This window comes from Mastomys coucha, unplaced genomic scaffold, assembly GCF_008632895.1.
Source record: "Mastomys coucha isolate ucsf_1 unplaced genomic scaffold, UCSF_Mcou_1 pScaffold19, whole genome shotgun sequence".
Classification (NCBI taxonomy): Eukaryota; Metazoa; Chordata; class Mammalia; order Rodentia; family Muridae; genus Mastomys; species Mastomys coucha.
In genome coordinates this window covers 12,654,259-12,669,693 of record NW_022196901.1, presented here as the reverse complement: position 1 = coordinate 12,669,693, position 15,435 = coordinate 12,654,259, and the positions used below count along the sequence as shown (strand labels likewise).

General features: G+C 37.4%; 1 protein-coding gene, 1 long non-coding RNA gene and 1 other non-coding gene across 3 annotated transcripts in view; 1 reads left to right on the top strand and 2 right to left on the bottom strand.

Moving 5' to 3' along the window:
* Gnat3 (G protein subunit alpha transducin 3) overlaps positions 1-15,435 on the bottom strand; it is a 57,401-nt gene that overhangs the window by 4,521 nt on the left and 37,445 nt on the right. The window contains exons 6-7 of the mRNA XM_031380049.1: positions 5,835-5,964; positions 4,850-5,003 (exon numbers count right to left, since the gene is read on the bottom strand). Of these exons, the coding sequence (XP_031235909.1) occupies positions 4,850-5,003; positions 5,835-5,964 (284 nt within the window). The remainder of the gene's footprint in view (positions 1-4,849; positions 5,004-5,834; positions 5,965-15,435) is intronic.
* On the bottom strand, positions 11,057-11,163 carry LOC116097651. The gene has a single exon (XR_004121496.1). It is a non-coding gene; the product is annotated as a U6 spliceosomal RNA (small nuclear RNA).
* LOC116097496 overlaps positions 14,831-15,435 on the top strand; it is a 63,310-nt gene continuing 62,705 nt past the window's right edge. Inside the window, exon 1 of the long non-coding RNA XR_004121448.1 lies at positions 14,831-15,003. This is a non-coding gene — a long non-coding RNA (uncharacterized LOC116097496). The remainder of the gene's footprint in view (positions 15,004-15,435) is intronic.

Here is a 15,435-nt window from a genome sequence, read left to right as displayed (position 1 = left end):
TCAGAAATCCGCCTGCCTCTGCCTCCCAAGTGCTGAGATTAAAGGCGTGCGCCACCACCGCCCGGCGACATTGTTCTATCTTAATGACAAAAGTGATGGACTGAGTGTTAAATCTATTTATACTTTATAAATTGCTAAGTGGTAATAGTTGTGCTCAACTTATATTTTGAAAGAAAAGTTTTTTTTATTTAAACAGAAAGGGTGATATGTAACAGGATTTTCCCTGTCCAATCACACTAAAATATTAGGGCAGCGGGAGGCCTGTGATTAGACAGGGAAAATGGAGGCAGAGCTAAGAGTTGCAGGGACAGATAGCATCTCAGGAGAAAGGAAAGAGCCAACATGGACAAATGTGGGCAGGAAGAAGAGCCAGATCCAGCATGGTTTTAATAGCCACAGGTAGTTGTGACATCATAAAGGATAGAGTATTTGGGATGACTTGTCAAATCCAGGTGGGCAGCTTTTATCATAATCAATTGGTTCTGAAATTATTGTAATTGCGTCTTATGAATTAAGACTTTATTGATACATAAATCTGGTTAATCATAAGCTTCAAAACTTTTGTTTCTACTGGGTTGATGGGTGGTCTGGTGGCTGACCATGGAGTGGACAGTAGTTGTGTGGGGCTGGTGTGGTTGACAAAGGAATTTGGGAGCTCTGGCCCTGCTGGAGTGCTGGCTAACAGAGTAGCCCAGCCCTACCAGAGAGACTAGTGGATAGTCCAGGGGTTGGTTGTATTTTGATGCTAATTATGCCCTCTTGAGAGGGGTTACAAACTAGGAATGTGTCACATAATCAGGTGACTTCTTTTGAACCATCCCCTAATGAATAAAGGAGCCAAATCACTGGGCGAGTAGGCAAGACTTCTGGGCTGGATGAAGGAAGAGAGGAAGCAGGAGAGAGATAGGTCCTTTTGGACTGGATATCATTAGGACAAGATGTAATCACAAGTGTCTCCCAATTTCAGTGGCAGATCTGTCAGGATTTGCCACCAGGATTTAGATTTAGTAAGGCTCACAGATTAGGATTTTAGTTGTTGCAGCCAGAGATTGAGTTACCATTGTTTCTGAACTAAGTTTGTGTTGCGTTTTCCTTCACGCAGAGGGAGGCTTCTCTTGGTTCAAGAGAGAAAGGTCCGATGGCAAAGAGTGGGTTTGCCAGGTGTGCACCACAAAGGCTGTGGGGGATTTGAAGCTTGGTTCTGGTGTGGTAATGACCTGTCAGTTAAAACCTAGCAAGCAGGTTGGGGAGATTGTGGAGTTCTGAGTCAGAGACTCCATGAGATAAAAATAGGTCGGCTATTGCCTGACAGTGCATGTCTGGCCAGGCCTCTGGGGCAGAGAATTGCTGGCACAAGTGCAGGAACAAGCTGATTCCTCTTTTTAAATATTTCCTGCAACAGAGACCACCAAACTGAGATCACCTGGCAGGAGCCATGTGCTCCACTAGTTGCTGGTGGTTGTGTGGGAAGCCTGCCAGTCCATTTTTTAATATTTCTCACAACAGACAGATACAGGACTGCTAACGATATCTAACTGATTGGCTTCACACCAGATTATATCTGAGGACACCACAGAAAGGACCCTCAAGTTTTCCTAATTAAATAGAAAATTTTCACTTTCATACTTTATTACTGCTAGAAGAAAAACTAACACAAACTAAACAGAGACACAGTGAAACTAACAGAAGTTATAGATGAAATGGACTTAACAGCTATCTATAGAACATTTTATCCTAAAACAAACGAATATAACTTCTTCCCAGCACACCTCATGGTATGTTCTCCAAAATGAGCATATAATCAGTCACAAATCAGGCCTCTACAGATACAAGACAATTGAAATAATCCCATGCATCCTATCAGATCACCACAGACTAAGGCTGATTTTCAAAAACAACAAAAAGACCACATGCACATGGAAATTGAACAATGCCCTACTAAATGATAACTTGGTCAAGAAAGACATTAAAGACTTTCTAGAATTTAATGAAAATGAAGACACAACATACCCAACCATATGGGACACAGTGAATGCAGTGCTAAGAGGAAAACTAATAGCTCTGAGTGCCTCCAAAAAGAAACCGGAGAGAGGTTCCATTAGCAGCTTGACAGAAAGCTCTAGAACAAAAAGGAGCAAATACACCCAAGAGGAGTAGAGGGCAGGAAATAATCAAACTCAGGGCTAAAATCAACCAAGTAGGAACAAAAAGAACTAAGCAAAGAATCAACAAAAACAGGAGCTGGTTCTTTGAATAAATCAACAAGATAGGCAGACCCTTAGCCAGACTAACCAGAGGGCACAGACAGTATCTAAGTTAACAAAATCAGAAATGAAAAAGGAGATATAACAACAGAAACTGAGAAAATTAAAAAAAAATCATCAGATCCTACTACAAAAGCCTACTATATTCAACAAAACTGGAAAATCTGAATGAAATGGACAATTTTCTAGACAGACACCAAATACCTAAGTTAAATCAGGATCAGGTAAACCATTTAAACAGCCTCATAACCCCTAAAAACATAGAATCAGTCATTAAATTCTTCCAACCAAAAATAGCCCAGGACCACATGGGTTTAATGCAGAATTCTATCAGACCTTCAAAGAAAACCTAATATTAATACTCTTCAAACTGTTTCACCAAATAGAAATAGAAGGAACAATACCCAATTCATTCTACGAAGCCACAGTTAAGCTGCATATTCTCCCTTAGAGATGGAATGGTTTCTGTCTAATCAGAAACTTGTCAGAACTTCCTTTTATAGAGGGCTTCATAAGAGATTGTTTTTTTCTACTTCTATCATGCTTAATGCTCCAAATAAATTTTACAAACTGGTTGAGTAGTATCACTTTTAGCCTCAAACTTGATCATGTATATTTAAGAGGCATTTAACTATTATAAATTATTTTGATGACTTAAAAAACAATGGAAAAGAAAAATGTCATACTCTTTTATCATCTAATTTACCTTGGATATTTGTTATCTTAACAGAAGACTTACAGGTGGCTACATTTCACACATTTAGCAAAATGCACAGAACTATGAGACACAGATAGCAAGGCCTAAGTAACCTGTGGACTTTGTTTAATTTTGTGTCAACATCATTCCATCAATTACAACAAACACACTGCATCAATACAAGATGCAACTAATTAGATCCCATGGAAGGGGGCACAGAATAAGTACATAAAATCTCTGCACTCTCAAAGTATTTATATATCGGTGAATAAAACCTCCTCTAAGAAACTATTAATTAAATGTCTATCCCTTAACTGTGTCTATATTTAAACTACATCATTAAATATAGATTCGTGATTATATTTATCACATGATAGATGTGTAGACATTATAGACGATGTTTGCAATTATAGAATGACACACTCTAAGTAAAGGTTAACCAGTGTAAATACCTACTTTTACTGACTACCATGATCTTAGGACATCTAATTAGACATACATTTAAGTTTAAATCTCAACCATTTCAATCTTAGATAATTTCATTAACATCAATACAGCTAAATACTTGCACAACTTAGTTTCCAAAGCCAACTGTTTCATGTCACATGGCCTCAGTAGTTACTGACTGACAGAATCAGCAATGAAATAGTGGGACATAAGGAACTGAAAGAGAAGGGACACTGTCATTACATTTATTCCTGTTATTCACTGGCTACACTGTAGACGCTGAAGAGCTACTGAGCTCCAATGTGACACTGTGAGCCATAGATAAGGTGACTCCAGTGACATTATTATACAGAATGTCATACAGCCTGAGGCATCAATTGATATGTATGCAGAGAAGCTACTGTCACCAATCTCATATTTTCCAGTTTGTTCCATTGGGGCTTGCTTTAATTTCCAGAGTATGACAAAGTCTTCTCTTTATTTGAGAGAATGTTTTCAATGGGAATCACAGTTATGTTCAGATCCAAACAGGAGGGCTGGGAATAAGGCTCAGTTGGTAAAGAGCCTACCACCCAAGCATGAGGACCTGAGTTTGAATTCCCAGAATGTATGAATAAACCAGGGTGCAGCGGTATGCTTCTGTAAACCCCAGGAAGGAGTAAGGAAGAGTATGGGAACAAGAGGACTCCTGAAATTCATTGGTCATCCGGTTTACGTGCATAGATGAATTTTAAGTTTTGTGAGGGACCATGTCTCAAAAAACAAAGGTTGGGACAGAGGCTGACTGAGATTTTTCTCAGAGTTTCAAAAGCACATACTACTCTCACAAGGACCTAAATTTGGTTTACAAAACCTACAAGGTGACTCACTATTGTCCGTAATTCCAGTTTTAGGGCATCCAGAGCCCTCGTCCATCCTCCAAGAGTACTACCACATGTGGTGCACATAAATTCTTGCAAGCTCATGCATATATAGGTTAGAAATCAGTAATTTTTTTTTTGTGAAGGTTCTGTGCCCCAGTGTAGGAGAATGCCAGGGCCAATAAGTGGGAGAGGGTAGGGTGGCAGGCATGGGGAGGGGGGAGGCAACAGGGGTTTGTTCTTGTTGTTTTTGTTAGTTTTTTTGTTTGTTTTTTGGAGGGGAAACTGGGAAAGGAGAAATTTACATGTAAATAAAGAAAATATCTAAAAAATAAAAAAATAAAAAATAAAATAAAATAAATCAGTAATTTTTAAAGGGTGGAGAAAGATTAAGGTAAGATATTGAATACCACTCCCAAAATTATACAGGTAAACACACAAGTTTGCATATGTACCCATAAATATATTTGCATATACCTACAGTAACAAGTACATTACACACCTAAACACACACACACACATACAGAGAGATGGGGCGCCTTATAGAGCTTACTATGGAGAATTTAGGGGACCAATCTTACCAGTGTATTCTGGAAAGCAGATGCTGAGGTGCACCTTAGTCACTTTCTCCTGGAAGAGATCTTTCTTGTTAAGAAACAGAACAATGGAGGTGGTTGCGAAATACTTGTGATTACAGATGCTGTTGAACAAGTGAAGACTTTCATGCATTCTGTTCTGTGGTGTAAAGAAAGAAACAGTGTGTTGCTGGAAATACTAAGAAAAGATAAAAAATGAATGTAGAAACAGCATGCTCCAGCGGTTGTGCCTCTGCCCTGGAGGTCTGGCCAGCAATCCACTGGCAGGCAATGGCTGACCTGTGTTTATCTCGTGGAGACTGACTCAGAACTCCACAATCTCTCCACCCAGCTTGCTGGGTTCCCACTGGCGAGTTGCTACCCCACTAGCCTAAGGCTTCAAATCCCCCACGGTCTTTGAGGTGCACATCTGGCAAACCCATGCTTTGCTGCCGTGCCTTTCTCTCTTGAACACAGACGAGCCTCCGTGTGAAGGGAAACACAACACAAACTTAGTTCAGAAACAATGGTAACTCAATCTCTGGGCGCAATAACTAAAACCTAATCTTGTAAACCTTATTAAAATCGGATTCCTCTGGTGGTGAATCCTTGCACACCCACCACGATCCTGGGAAACTCTAGCAGCTACATCTTACCCATCTGCTGTCCTATTCCAAAGAGCCTAACTGCCCCCTGCTTCCTCTCTTCCTCCATCCGCCTCAGAAGTCCTGCCTACTTTCCCAGTGATCGGCTCCTTTATTCATTAGGAGATTGGATCACAAGAACAGCACAATGCCCATCCACATCAACAGTGTAAGGTTATTATCTGCAGTGTTTGAGCATGGGTATTACAAGCAAGCCCTAGACATGATACACACATTTGTAAGGTGAACATTGGGTTGGGAGAAGTGCAGTACTATCACTGGATAGCACTGTTGGGTTTAACCTTGCTTTCTCCTCTGCCTCTACCTTCTGCATCTCATTTACTTACCACCTCTTCATCTTCTACAAGCACCATGTCATAGGCACTTAGTGCTGCACAAAATATAATGCACGTGACTCCTTCAAAGCAGTGGATCCATTTCTTTCTCTCTGATCTCTGGCCACCTACATCAAACATTCTTTAAAAAAATAAAATGAAAAATTACTCCTCCAAATTTTGGGCAGTGGTTGACCCTGACCACATATTTAAATACAATTAAAATGCATTTTTTTTCCATTTCTGTTGGGTAACATAAGTTGATCAAGCACTACAGGGGGAATAAAAGAGAAATTTCATTCTTTCCTCTTCAGATAGGACTGAGTGAAATTATTCTCATGGTAACTTGAATTATTGGAAACTTCAAAGCAGTTTACAATTTGAAGCAGTTTAAAATATTAGTTTTAGAAGATTTGATAAAGTTTATACATATTTTCAAGAATAAATAGACTGGAAGATTGGAAGACTGGATATGTCAGTCTGATAACATGATTTTCCCTATCTCTTCCTACATTTCTCTTTTATCCGAACAATTAGCTTGTGTTCTGTGCTAACACTGATTTAAATCAGCTTACATGAAGATGAAAAGATATGATTGCTGTTTTCAAAGATCCTGCTGTCTGACAGAGAGATACACATGTAAGAGATCACAGTATTATGTAATTAAATATTCAAATATTCAAAATTATGTCAGTACACGGTGGAGTTCAGGTCATTCTGGAGGATCATAAAAATCACTCAAAGGAAGTGTTTAAATGTGCTGACTCAGTTGTACATTATGAAATTGGTAGCAATTTTTATGGTCAGAGAAAAATGGTAAGTAGCCAGCACTTCCTCTTTGTACTACTCTGTCCCTTTTCTCCAGGTACTGAACAGCTAAAATGCAAACTCTATTTCATCTTGTTTCTAACGCTTCCCTCATCAAGTCACCAATGTCTATCTCAGAGTCAGTAAGAAAGCATCCTTACATATTGCCCTGTTGCTGCTTTTCCAGACTCCAAAAAGACTATCCCAGAACTTCACCCTTTGTTTATGTGTCATGGTGAATGAACATTACAAGTTCACTTTCCTGCTTGCAACTTTTCCATGGGTACTCCTTCCTTTAGAATGAAAAATAAACTTGTGACGACTCACAGTCTCTGGGGACTTTTCTCATCCTCACTACTTTTCTGAACTTGGTTCACATCATTCTCCCCTCAATACAATAAAATCATGGTGTTCTCTTAGTTTAAATCAAGATAAATATAACTTTTTGATGGCTCTTTCATGACCTCTCTCCTTTTTGGGGGTTATGTAGTTTTCTTTCCCTTTCAACTAGTTAATTATTTTTTGAGACAGGGCCTCCCTTAGCTCAGAGTAGCCATGAACTCACTATATAGCTGTGGGTGTCCTTTCTTTCTGCTTTCATGTTACAGAATGTAGGATCACAGGTATGTGGCATCATACAGATGTGTGACATCATACAGATGTATGACATCATACAGGTATGAGTCCTCATACCAGGCTTCATCTTCTTTTTTTCTTCTGCTGTTCATTACCACTTCTCTCTAACCATTCATGTTTGTCATCAATGTCTCGTCTGCAGAGGAGGCTTTCTGAGAGGCTTCTCAAGTTCTCTCTCTTCACTTCTACTTACTTTATATGGAACCACTGTCACTTTAGGAGAGCCATAACAAACAATAAAAAAGATGGTTCTTGTGTTTAGCATTTACTATGTTTAATAGAATAGCAGCCTCGTGAGGCAGGCAGTTTATGTTAGAAACTGTTTCATTTACATTGCACAGCAGTATGCCTGGCATACACTACACATGTAATAAACATTTGCTAAATAATTGAACAGAGACCATGTTGATGAAATGAATGAACAACTTTTATGACAAGCACATGTGAAAGTATCTAGGTGTGAGGTGACTGCAGAAAGCAAGCTAAGTTTTTAAAAACAAGAACAAAAAATTGAGCTACATGACTTAATTTCCTCAGTTATTCATTGTCTGTTTAATCAAAGGTTATTGAATATTTGTAATACCAGTCACCAAAAGACTTAGCTTTCAGAGCTTCCAATCTGTCATTAGTCGAGTGTAGCTAGTAGGAAAGGGTTATAAACTACAATGCACTGATGAGTAATTACAAAAAATGTCAAAGGTCTGAAAATCTAAGAAAATGAGGAATTGAGTTTTGGCAAGCGTCTAGGGAAACATCTGGAGATAAGCAAAAACAAAGGATTGAAGGAGTCTCAATGAACTGCTTGTGGTTGGCTACCTTTAGAGTAACTGACTCATGGGAAGGAGTCTCAATGAGCTGTGGTTGGCTACCTTTAGAGTAACTGACTCATGGGAAGGAGTCTCAATGAGCTGCTTGCGGTTGGCTACCTTTAGAGTAACTGACTCATAGGAATCTTAGATTTTATATTGCAGTCGTTGGAGTGTGGACTAGGACATAATAAATAGTTTGTATGGAAGATTTACTTTGCTTATTTGTTTATTATGTTACTAAGGCCACTTTAAATTGAGGACAGAAAAATATATTTGATAAGGTTGAAACTAAGTTATATCATATTTGAGATGGAGATGATAGTAAGTGAAAGCATCCGGGATGTATAGACCTAGAAGGTGATGATTCTTAGCCTAACAAATGTCATCAACTAATGCCATGAAGACAATTAGAAGTATAATGCTTTGGGGATTGTAATAAAAGCAAGCTTATAATCCCAGTACTCTGGAGACATAAACAGAAGAATCAGAGCCAACTCAAGACCACACAATCTATGTAATGAGAAGCTAGCTAAAGAAAAAAAAAAATATTTCTTTGTACTTTATGTTTCTCATGTTGACCCAGGAAAGAACAGATAAATGAAGCTACAATTTATCTACTGATAAAAGGGGAAAATTCAAAAAGTCTAAAGTTTAACTACAAGTTAGAAAATATATGCAAAAGATAAGAACAAAGCTATCAACTCTGGGGCAATGCCCCAACCCAAACTCCTCCTGTGCTACACTCTTGAGCATATGGAAGAATCTTTGACTTGGAACCCCAAAAGGAGGAACTTATAAGAAATTTACAGCCGTTTTTCTTACCTTTCAGATGTGTTCAGGTAACTTGTTCAAGGTTGTCATTCATTTAACAGTTCTGAGTCTGCTATATTTTAGGCTCTGTGCTAGATAATAGGCTCATTTGTGTGATATTCTCTACTTATATATAAAACTATATAGTATATTAAAGGTCCCTAACTCATTCTAGTATGTGGAGCTAGCTGGAATGGTCCCTAGTTATCTCTCTCAAGATTATACAGCAGTTTTTTCATTGCTGAAATTTCTTCTGAGGCGTTTCCCCATCTTTCAATAGCAATAATGTAGAACTTCTGGATTCCAGGTGATACACATGTTCTCCACTTTGTTATTTGTTAGCCTATTTACATTCTAGGGTCTTATCAAAGGGATGGAGTGTGGTGCCTACACAGGGCTTTAACTTGGGCTCTGGGAAGGCCATCTCTAAGATAGTGTTCGCAGTGGCTTTCCCAGTCCAGCCGCCGCTCTTGTTCATATCCACCAGATTTGAAAAGATAGGTACATCAATAGTTCTAGATTATTCTTGGGCTCTAATCATCTCTCCAATGACTGCTTAGTGGAAAACTAAGTGCTATTGGGCACAGGACAATGTAGTCACTTGAAAAGGAGATTTGGATTTTGAGGAGAGAACAGTGTGTCTTTTTACAGGAAGAACATCAAGATTGGGAGTCAGGGACATAATGGATAAATTTTATCCACTGGCAGGCCTTGGGTTTGCTGGGGCATTTACTTTTATCTCTTTTAACAAGCTTTTATGCTCAATCACTGTCTATTCTGAATTGCCCTTCTTCCTCAACTCACATCCTGTTTTCAATCTACTTGCCTTCTAATCTTTAAATTCTTAGTAAAACTTTCTCTTTCAGTTGTAGCTAAAACCAAACCAAAACAAAAGAAAACAAAACCCTGCTCTAATAGATTGCAGGTGACTCAGTATTTTACAATAGGGAGAATAATATGATTTCTTGCAAATTAGTTTCATCTTGTTTTATGTTTGGGACAGGTTATATTCTAAGTGAAATGCTAATAAAAATGACAAAGATATGAGAGTACTGAAAGGAATTTTATGGAGGGCATAAATGTACCAGAATTAGCACAAAGGCACTTCACACCCTTCTTGCATACTTATTTTCTACACACATATTCCTTCACATTCATTACCACAATGATCTCAAGGGGGCTCAACTCCAACCTGAAGCCAGCAAAGAGTCTGAAGTGATGATCAAGGTGAATGGAGGCCCAGTTACCCCATTGGCTAGGTCCTGACCTTCTCTGGAGATCTGGCAACCTTGTAGCTCACTAGTAACTCATGACAGGTATAAGAGGGAGTCCTTCTCTTCAGGTAAATATAAGCAGTGGAGATATATAACTGTAGTGACAATACCTTGCACTTGTATAAATGCCATATTTGAATTGTGCACTCTCCTTGAGAAACAAATTAATAGCTATAATTTTCTTTGTTCTTGAAAATAGCTTTTTGTGTAAGAAAAGAAAATAATATTCTGCCCACTAAAAACTGAGCCTTTGAAGAGTTGAGCTAAGATTTTTTATTATTAGATGTTTTCTTTATTTACAATATCTCCTTTCCCAGGTTCTCCTCCGAAAAAAAAAAAAAGAAAAGAAAAGAAAAGAAATAACCCCAAAACTAAAACCAATCCCCTGTTCCCTCACCGCTCCCCCTGCTCACCACCCCACCCTCCCACTTCCTGGCTCTGGCATTCCCCTACACTGGGGCATAGACCCTTCATAGGGCCAAGGTCCTCTCCTCCCAGTGATGATCGACTTGGCCATCCTCTGCTATACGCATGCTGCTGGAGCCATGAGTCCCACCATTTGTACTCTTTGGTTGGAGTTTTAGTCCCTGGGAGCTCTGAGGGTACTAGTTAGTTTATATTGTTGTTCATCCTAAGGAGCTGCAAACCCTTCAGGTCCTTGGGTCCTTTCTCTAGCTCATTGGGGACCCTGTACTCAGTCCAATGGATGGCTGTGACCTTCTACTTCTGTATTAGTCAGGTACTGTCAGAGCCTCTCAGGAGACAGCTGTATCAGGCTCCTGTCATCCAGATTTGATGATTAAATATGGGAAGGATTCCCAGGTGGAGCAGTCTCTGAATTGTCCTTCCTTCATTCTCTGCTCTATAGTTACTCTCTACAACTCCTTCCATGGGTATTAAAAATATGGAATGCTTCACTAATTTGAGTGTCATTCTTGGGCAGGGGCCATGCTAATCTTCTCTATATTGTTCCAATTTTAGTATATGTGCTGCTGAAGCGAGCACGAGCTAAGATTTTTTTAAAAGTATTTTTAAGTATTCATTTTTGCCTAAATTCACTATAAGAACATGGAGCTTAGAGAACATGCCCTAAATTCTGTTCTCAGCATTGAATGGCAGCTGAGCAGACTTATGTGTATAAACATGTTTAATGATCTTAGCTTTCTTTCAAGAAATGGAGAATAAAGATCACTCAGTCTTTGTTCCTAGTGACAAAATGTTTTCTAAAGTCCATCTTCGAACAAATGGTTATGATCTCTCCATTTATGACTCACATGAATCACAGAATGTTTTCTGTACAGAATGACACAGAAACCAGGGGCCAGAGATCACTGCACATTTCTCTAAACCATCTGTCATTGTTGAACTGAAATGTTCATTAGCAAATGAGATCAAGGTCCAAAGAGTTGCTTTTATGTTGATTCCCATGGACATCACATTAGTTTTATGAAAAGTTAAGTCTTGTTTCTCTTATTATAGTGGTTTATTTCTCACATATTTAATTTTAGCTTCTTATAAAAATCCAAGATGAGGTCTATTTTACAGAGATATAAATTAATGTAACCTTTTCAAATTAGCCAAAGTTAGCAAAAAGGAGTTTTACTTATATAATTGATTACACACACACACACACACACACACACACACACACACACACATACACACACACTCTGTGACCATTCTGTAAAAAACAAAAAAACAAAAACCATCTCTAGTCACTGCCTGATGGTTTAGACTGATAGGAATAGTCATGTATGGGTAGCTTTAGCTCCCACAATGAGACTTTCAAAATTTTACATGGAACTTGAAGTACTAATTTTAGATTTTAGGGGAGGTTATTTAGTTAATTTTTAGTAAGGGTTTATAAAGATTTTCAAACTCCTGTTGGTAAAATTAGGATTCTGAAAATTCAAAGAAATATTTTAAATTATTGATTAGGATATAGATAAAAATTAACAAGCCGGGCTTTTAAGTAATATCCAAATATTGATTATGTGTTAAATTGTCCATGATATTAACATAGGGCAAGTCACCAGAGTCCTATGACTGGGTTAAACAGCTGACTAAATAGTTGTGTGTTATGGTTCTGTTTAATCAGTTAGAAGGCTGTTGAATTTTATGGGTTTACGTCAAATAGTTGACTAAATATTTGATGACACAAAACTACTTATGCTTCACATTATAATAAATTAGTATGAATAGTTTGACTATTACAATCTCTGAAAAACCATTATATAATCAATAAGAGCTACTCACTGGCAATGCTTCTGTAACTCATTTGTGGTAGATGTCGTCACTGCTCCTGTACGCATGGGTCTCTGAAAAGGTTCTCTGTCTAACCTTTTCTACTCTATGGCCATATAAAAAAACAAGTGCTGATCATAGCAAAAATTTGTTTTGAACTATTTTGTTAAATGAGATTTGTTGAAGATGCTGATTAAGTCAAAATTGGTTTAAAATCTTATGATAGTTACATGTGAGGATGTGAAGTGCTGAACGTGTGTCATCATTATGCAACCACAGTAAAATGATCTGCATGCTTCCTTCTCTAGCCCTGTTTTGAAAACAGGGAAGAATAGATATTAACTGAGACCAAGGGCATGCATAGAAATGTCTAAATCCCTTAATTAGTCTTGACATTAAAAAATAATCAAAAAGATTTAGAGCCAAAAGTGAGCACAGTCCAAAAATTGCCATAATTACAAATGCCATTTATCATGTGCACTATAATTTTAAATGATGAATAATTAGAATATATTGTATGAAAAAACTATTTTCAATAAAAAACATAAAAAAATTTCTTCCCTATAATTTAAAATTATGAAATAATTAAAATAAATTCTAGGTTGTGCATATTGGTACATACATATAATCTCAACACTTAGGAAAGGTAGACAGAAGGCCGATAATTTGAAGCTAATTTCGGCTACTTTGTGAGTTCATGGCCAGTCTAATGGTAATTATCTCAAAATCAAAGGTTAAGAGAACAGTTCAGCAGTAGGGGAACCTGTCTAGTATGTTGAAGCCCCTAAGTTTTACGCAAAGCAAACAAATAATCCAATTCAATCTTATATTGGTAACATTAATCATGACCACATATGTAACTAATATGTACCATACGTAAATTAACATTATATGAATTCTAATAGAGAATAACAAATATAAACTGGGACTTTACTAGCTAAATACTCATACACTTGGAAATGAACACAGTGAATAGAATTCCATTTTATATTTTAGGAAAACTGCCTTTTTTTTTTTTTTTTAAATCACAGCTCTGCTCAAATTAGTGAGAGCAGTTATGCCAAATTTACAAGTTTTAAGCTCTATATTGAGGTTTCCAGACTTTCTGGTTCTTATGCAGAATGCTTTCAGTTCTTTAATTGTAGATCATTTAAGGAGAAAATGACATTTTACAATTGATAACTCAGTTTAGATTTGTTCCTAAGTCACTTAAGTATGAGGAATTACTCCACAAAAGGGCTTAGATTCGCATTTTATTTTCCAAGGACATAACAACTTGAACATCTGTAAACATCAGTGGTCAGATTATCAGTTAGAATGCTCTGCTTTGATAAGAACTCTTCAGATAAGTCTTCCTATCAGCTTGACAGTTGGCACTCTGGCTTGAGAACTCTAGAATAATTTCCATTAAATTATCTGAAGCATGGAGATGATCCATTACTTTAGCAGAAAGAGCTTTCATTTGGTATTCATTCCTATTTAAAATTCTAGAGTTCTCTATCTGTATGTAATTTAACTAATGTAAATTAACTCTTTAGTTTTAAATAGTCTTAAATGACTTGTGCTATGCTAATACAAGTCAATGGTAAGGTAATGTATTTTAACACCTGGGCAATTGCTGCAGTGAAATCCAAAAGCACATTATTTTTATATTTAACTTTGAAATTCAGAATGCTATATGTACTATCAAACTTGGATTATTCTACTCAGTACTTGAAAGAAAGGTGGTTAAACTTTAAGAATGTATTAAATAATCATTATATATCAATTGGTGTGAATAGAGATTAAAATGCTTCAGTAAGCTGTAGTTTTTTTCTCTCCTATCATTTTTCTCTGAAAGGGATTATGAAAGACCACTAACTATATATAATATTTGCTCTTAAAGAAAAGAATGCTTTCCTTACCAATCTATCTAACAGCCATCAATGACATCATGCAAAGTCCTTATAAACAAGGACTATGTTCATTTTGATGACAGCCTCAGCATTTCTTTGTATGCTATTTGGAGATTTGCTCCCAACTTTTGTTTCTTGATTCTTTATCATATATGAATATAGCTCCACCCAGCTTATCATGTCACATGCAAGAATTTTGTATACATGCTGCTTCATATGATATTATTGCAAAGTCAACTAAAGCTGACCATTTGCTTCCCCTGGCTAACAATTATAGTAGTCACTGGCAGTAGATCAAAAATCACATATGGGCCCTGACTTTCTACGGTTGAGATTTCATAAATTAGAAATGGGAACAAAAAAGGGAAATGAAAAAGTAGCAGGGAAATTATGAACTGGTAACAAGAAGAAAAAGAGGAAACAAGTTTGGTGTATTAATTTGGAAACCGGATGCTTCCAGAATGGTGGAGACAGCTGTTTGTTTGACTGCCCCCTCACTTTGCATGTGTAATATAACACTAGTAGCTTGAAACTGTCTGTTGGAGGACGGATTTATAAAAGAGAAATCAATAACCACAAATTAGCTTTGGTCCTTCATCATTCATTTGCCCTACTGCATTGGAGAGCCCTTCCTTAAACACTGCTGCCTGTTAGAGTAAGAAAACATCATATAGCCAGAAAACAGATGGAAGGCCAAGGCTCTGAGGTAAGAGATTCTTTTTTTTTTTTTTAATCTTGTCGATAAAAAGGAGCAAAGCCACCTTAAGTAAAGAGTACAGCAAGTGTAAATGTCCTTGTGCCTGGAATGTTAGACTAGAGAACCAGCTAATTCAGGAGTCCCTTGTTAAGACAGAAAGTCAGTGTGGTGGATAGTGCCAGCACTGGGAGGTTTGTGATATCTAGCAGGTGGCATTAATTACCAAAACTGCTGTCTGGTTCAAATGACCTGGGTCTGAGGAAATTCCAGTCGCCTATGTAAGACAGATAGCATCAAGACATTAACTTTGTGCTAACCATTAACTTGATCCAACCTTTATCATAAGTGTGCTAGCTAAGAGATCCATAGCTGCTGCTGCGGTTTTCTGGAGATACAATGAAGGTATATTTGGCATGACTAGCCTCAAGGCTATATAGCAAT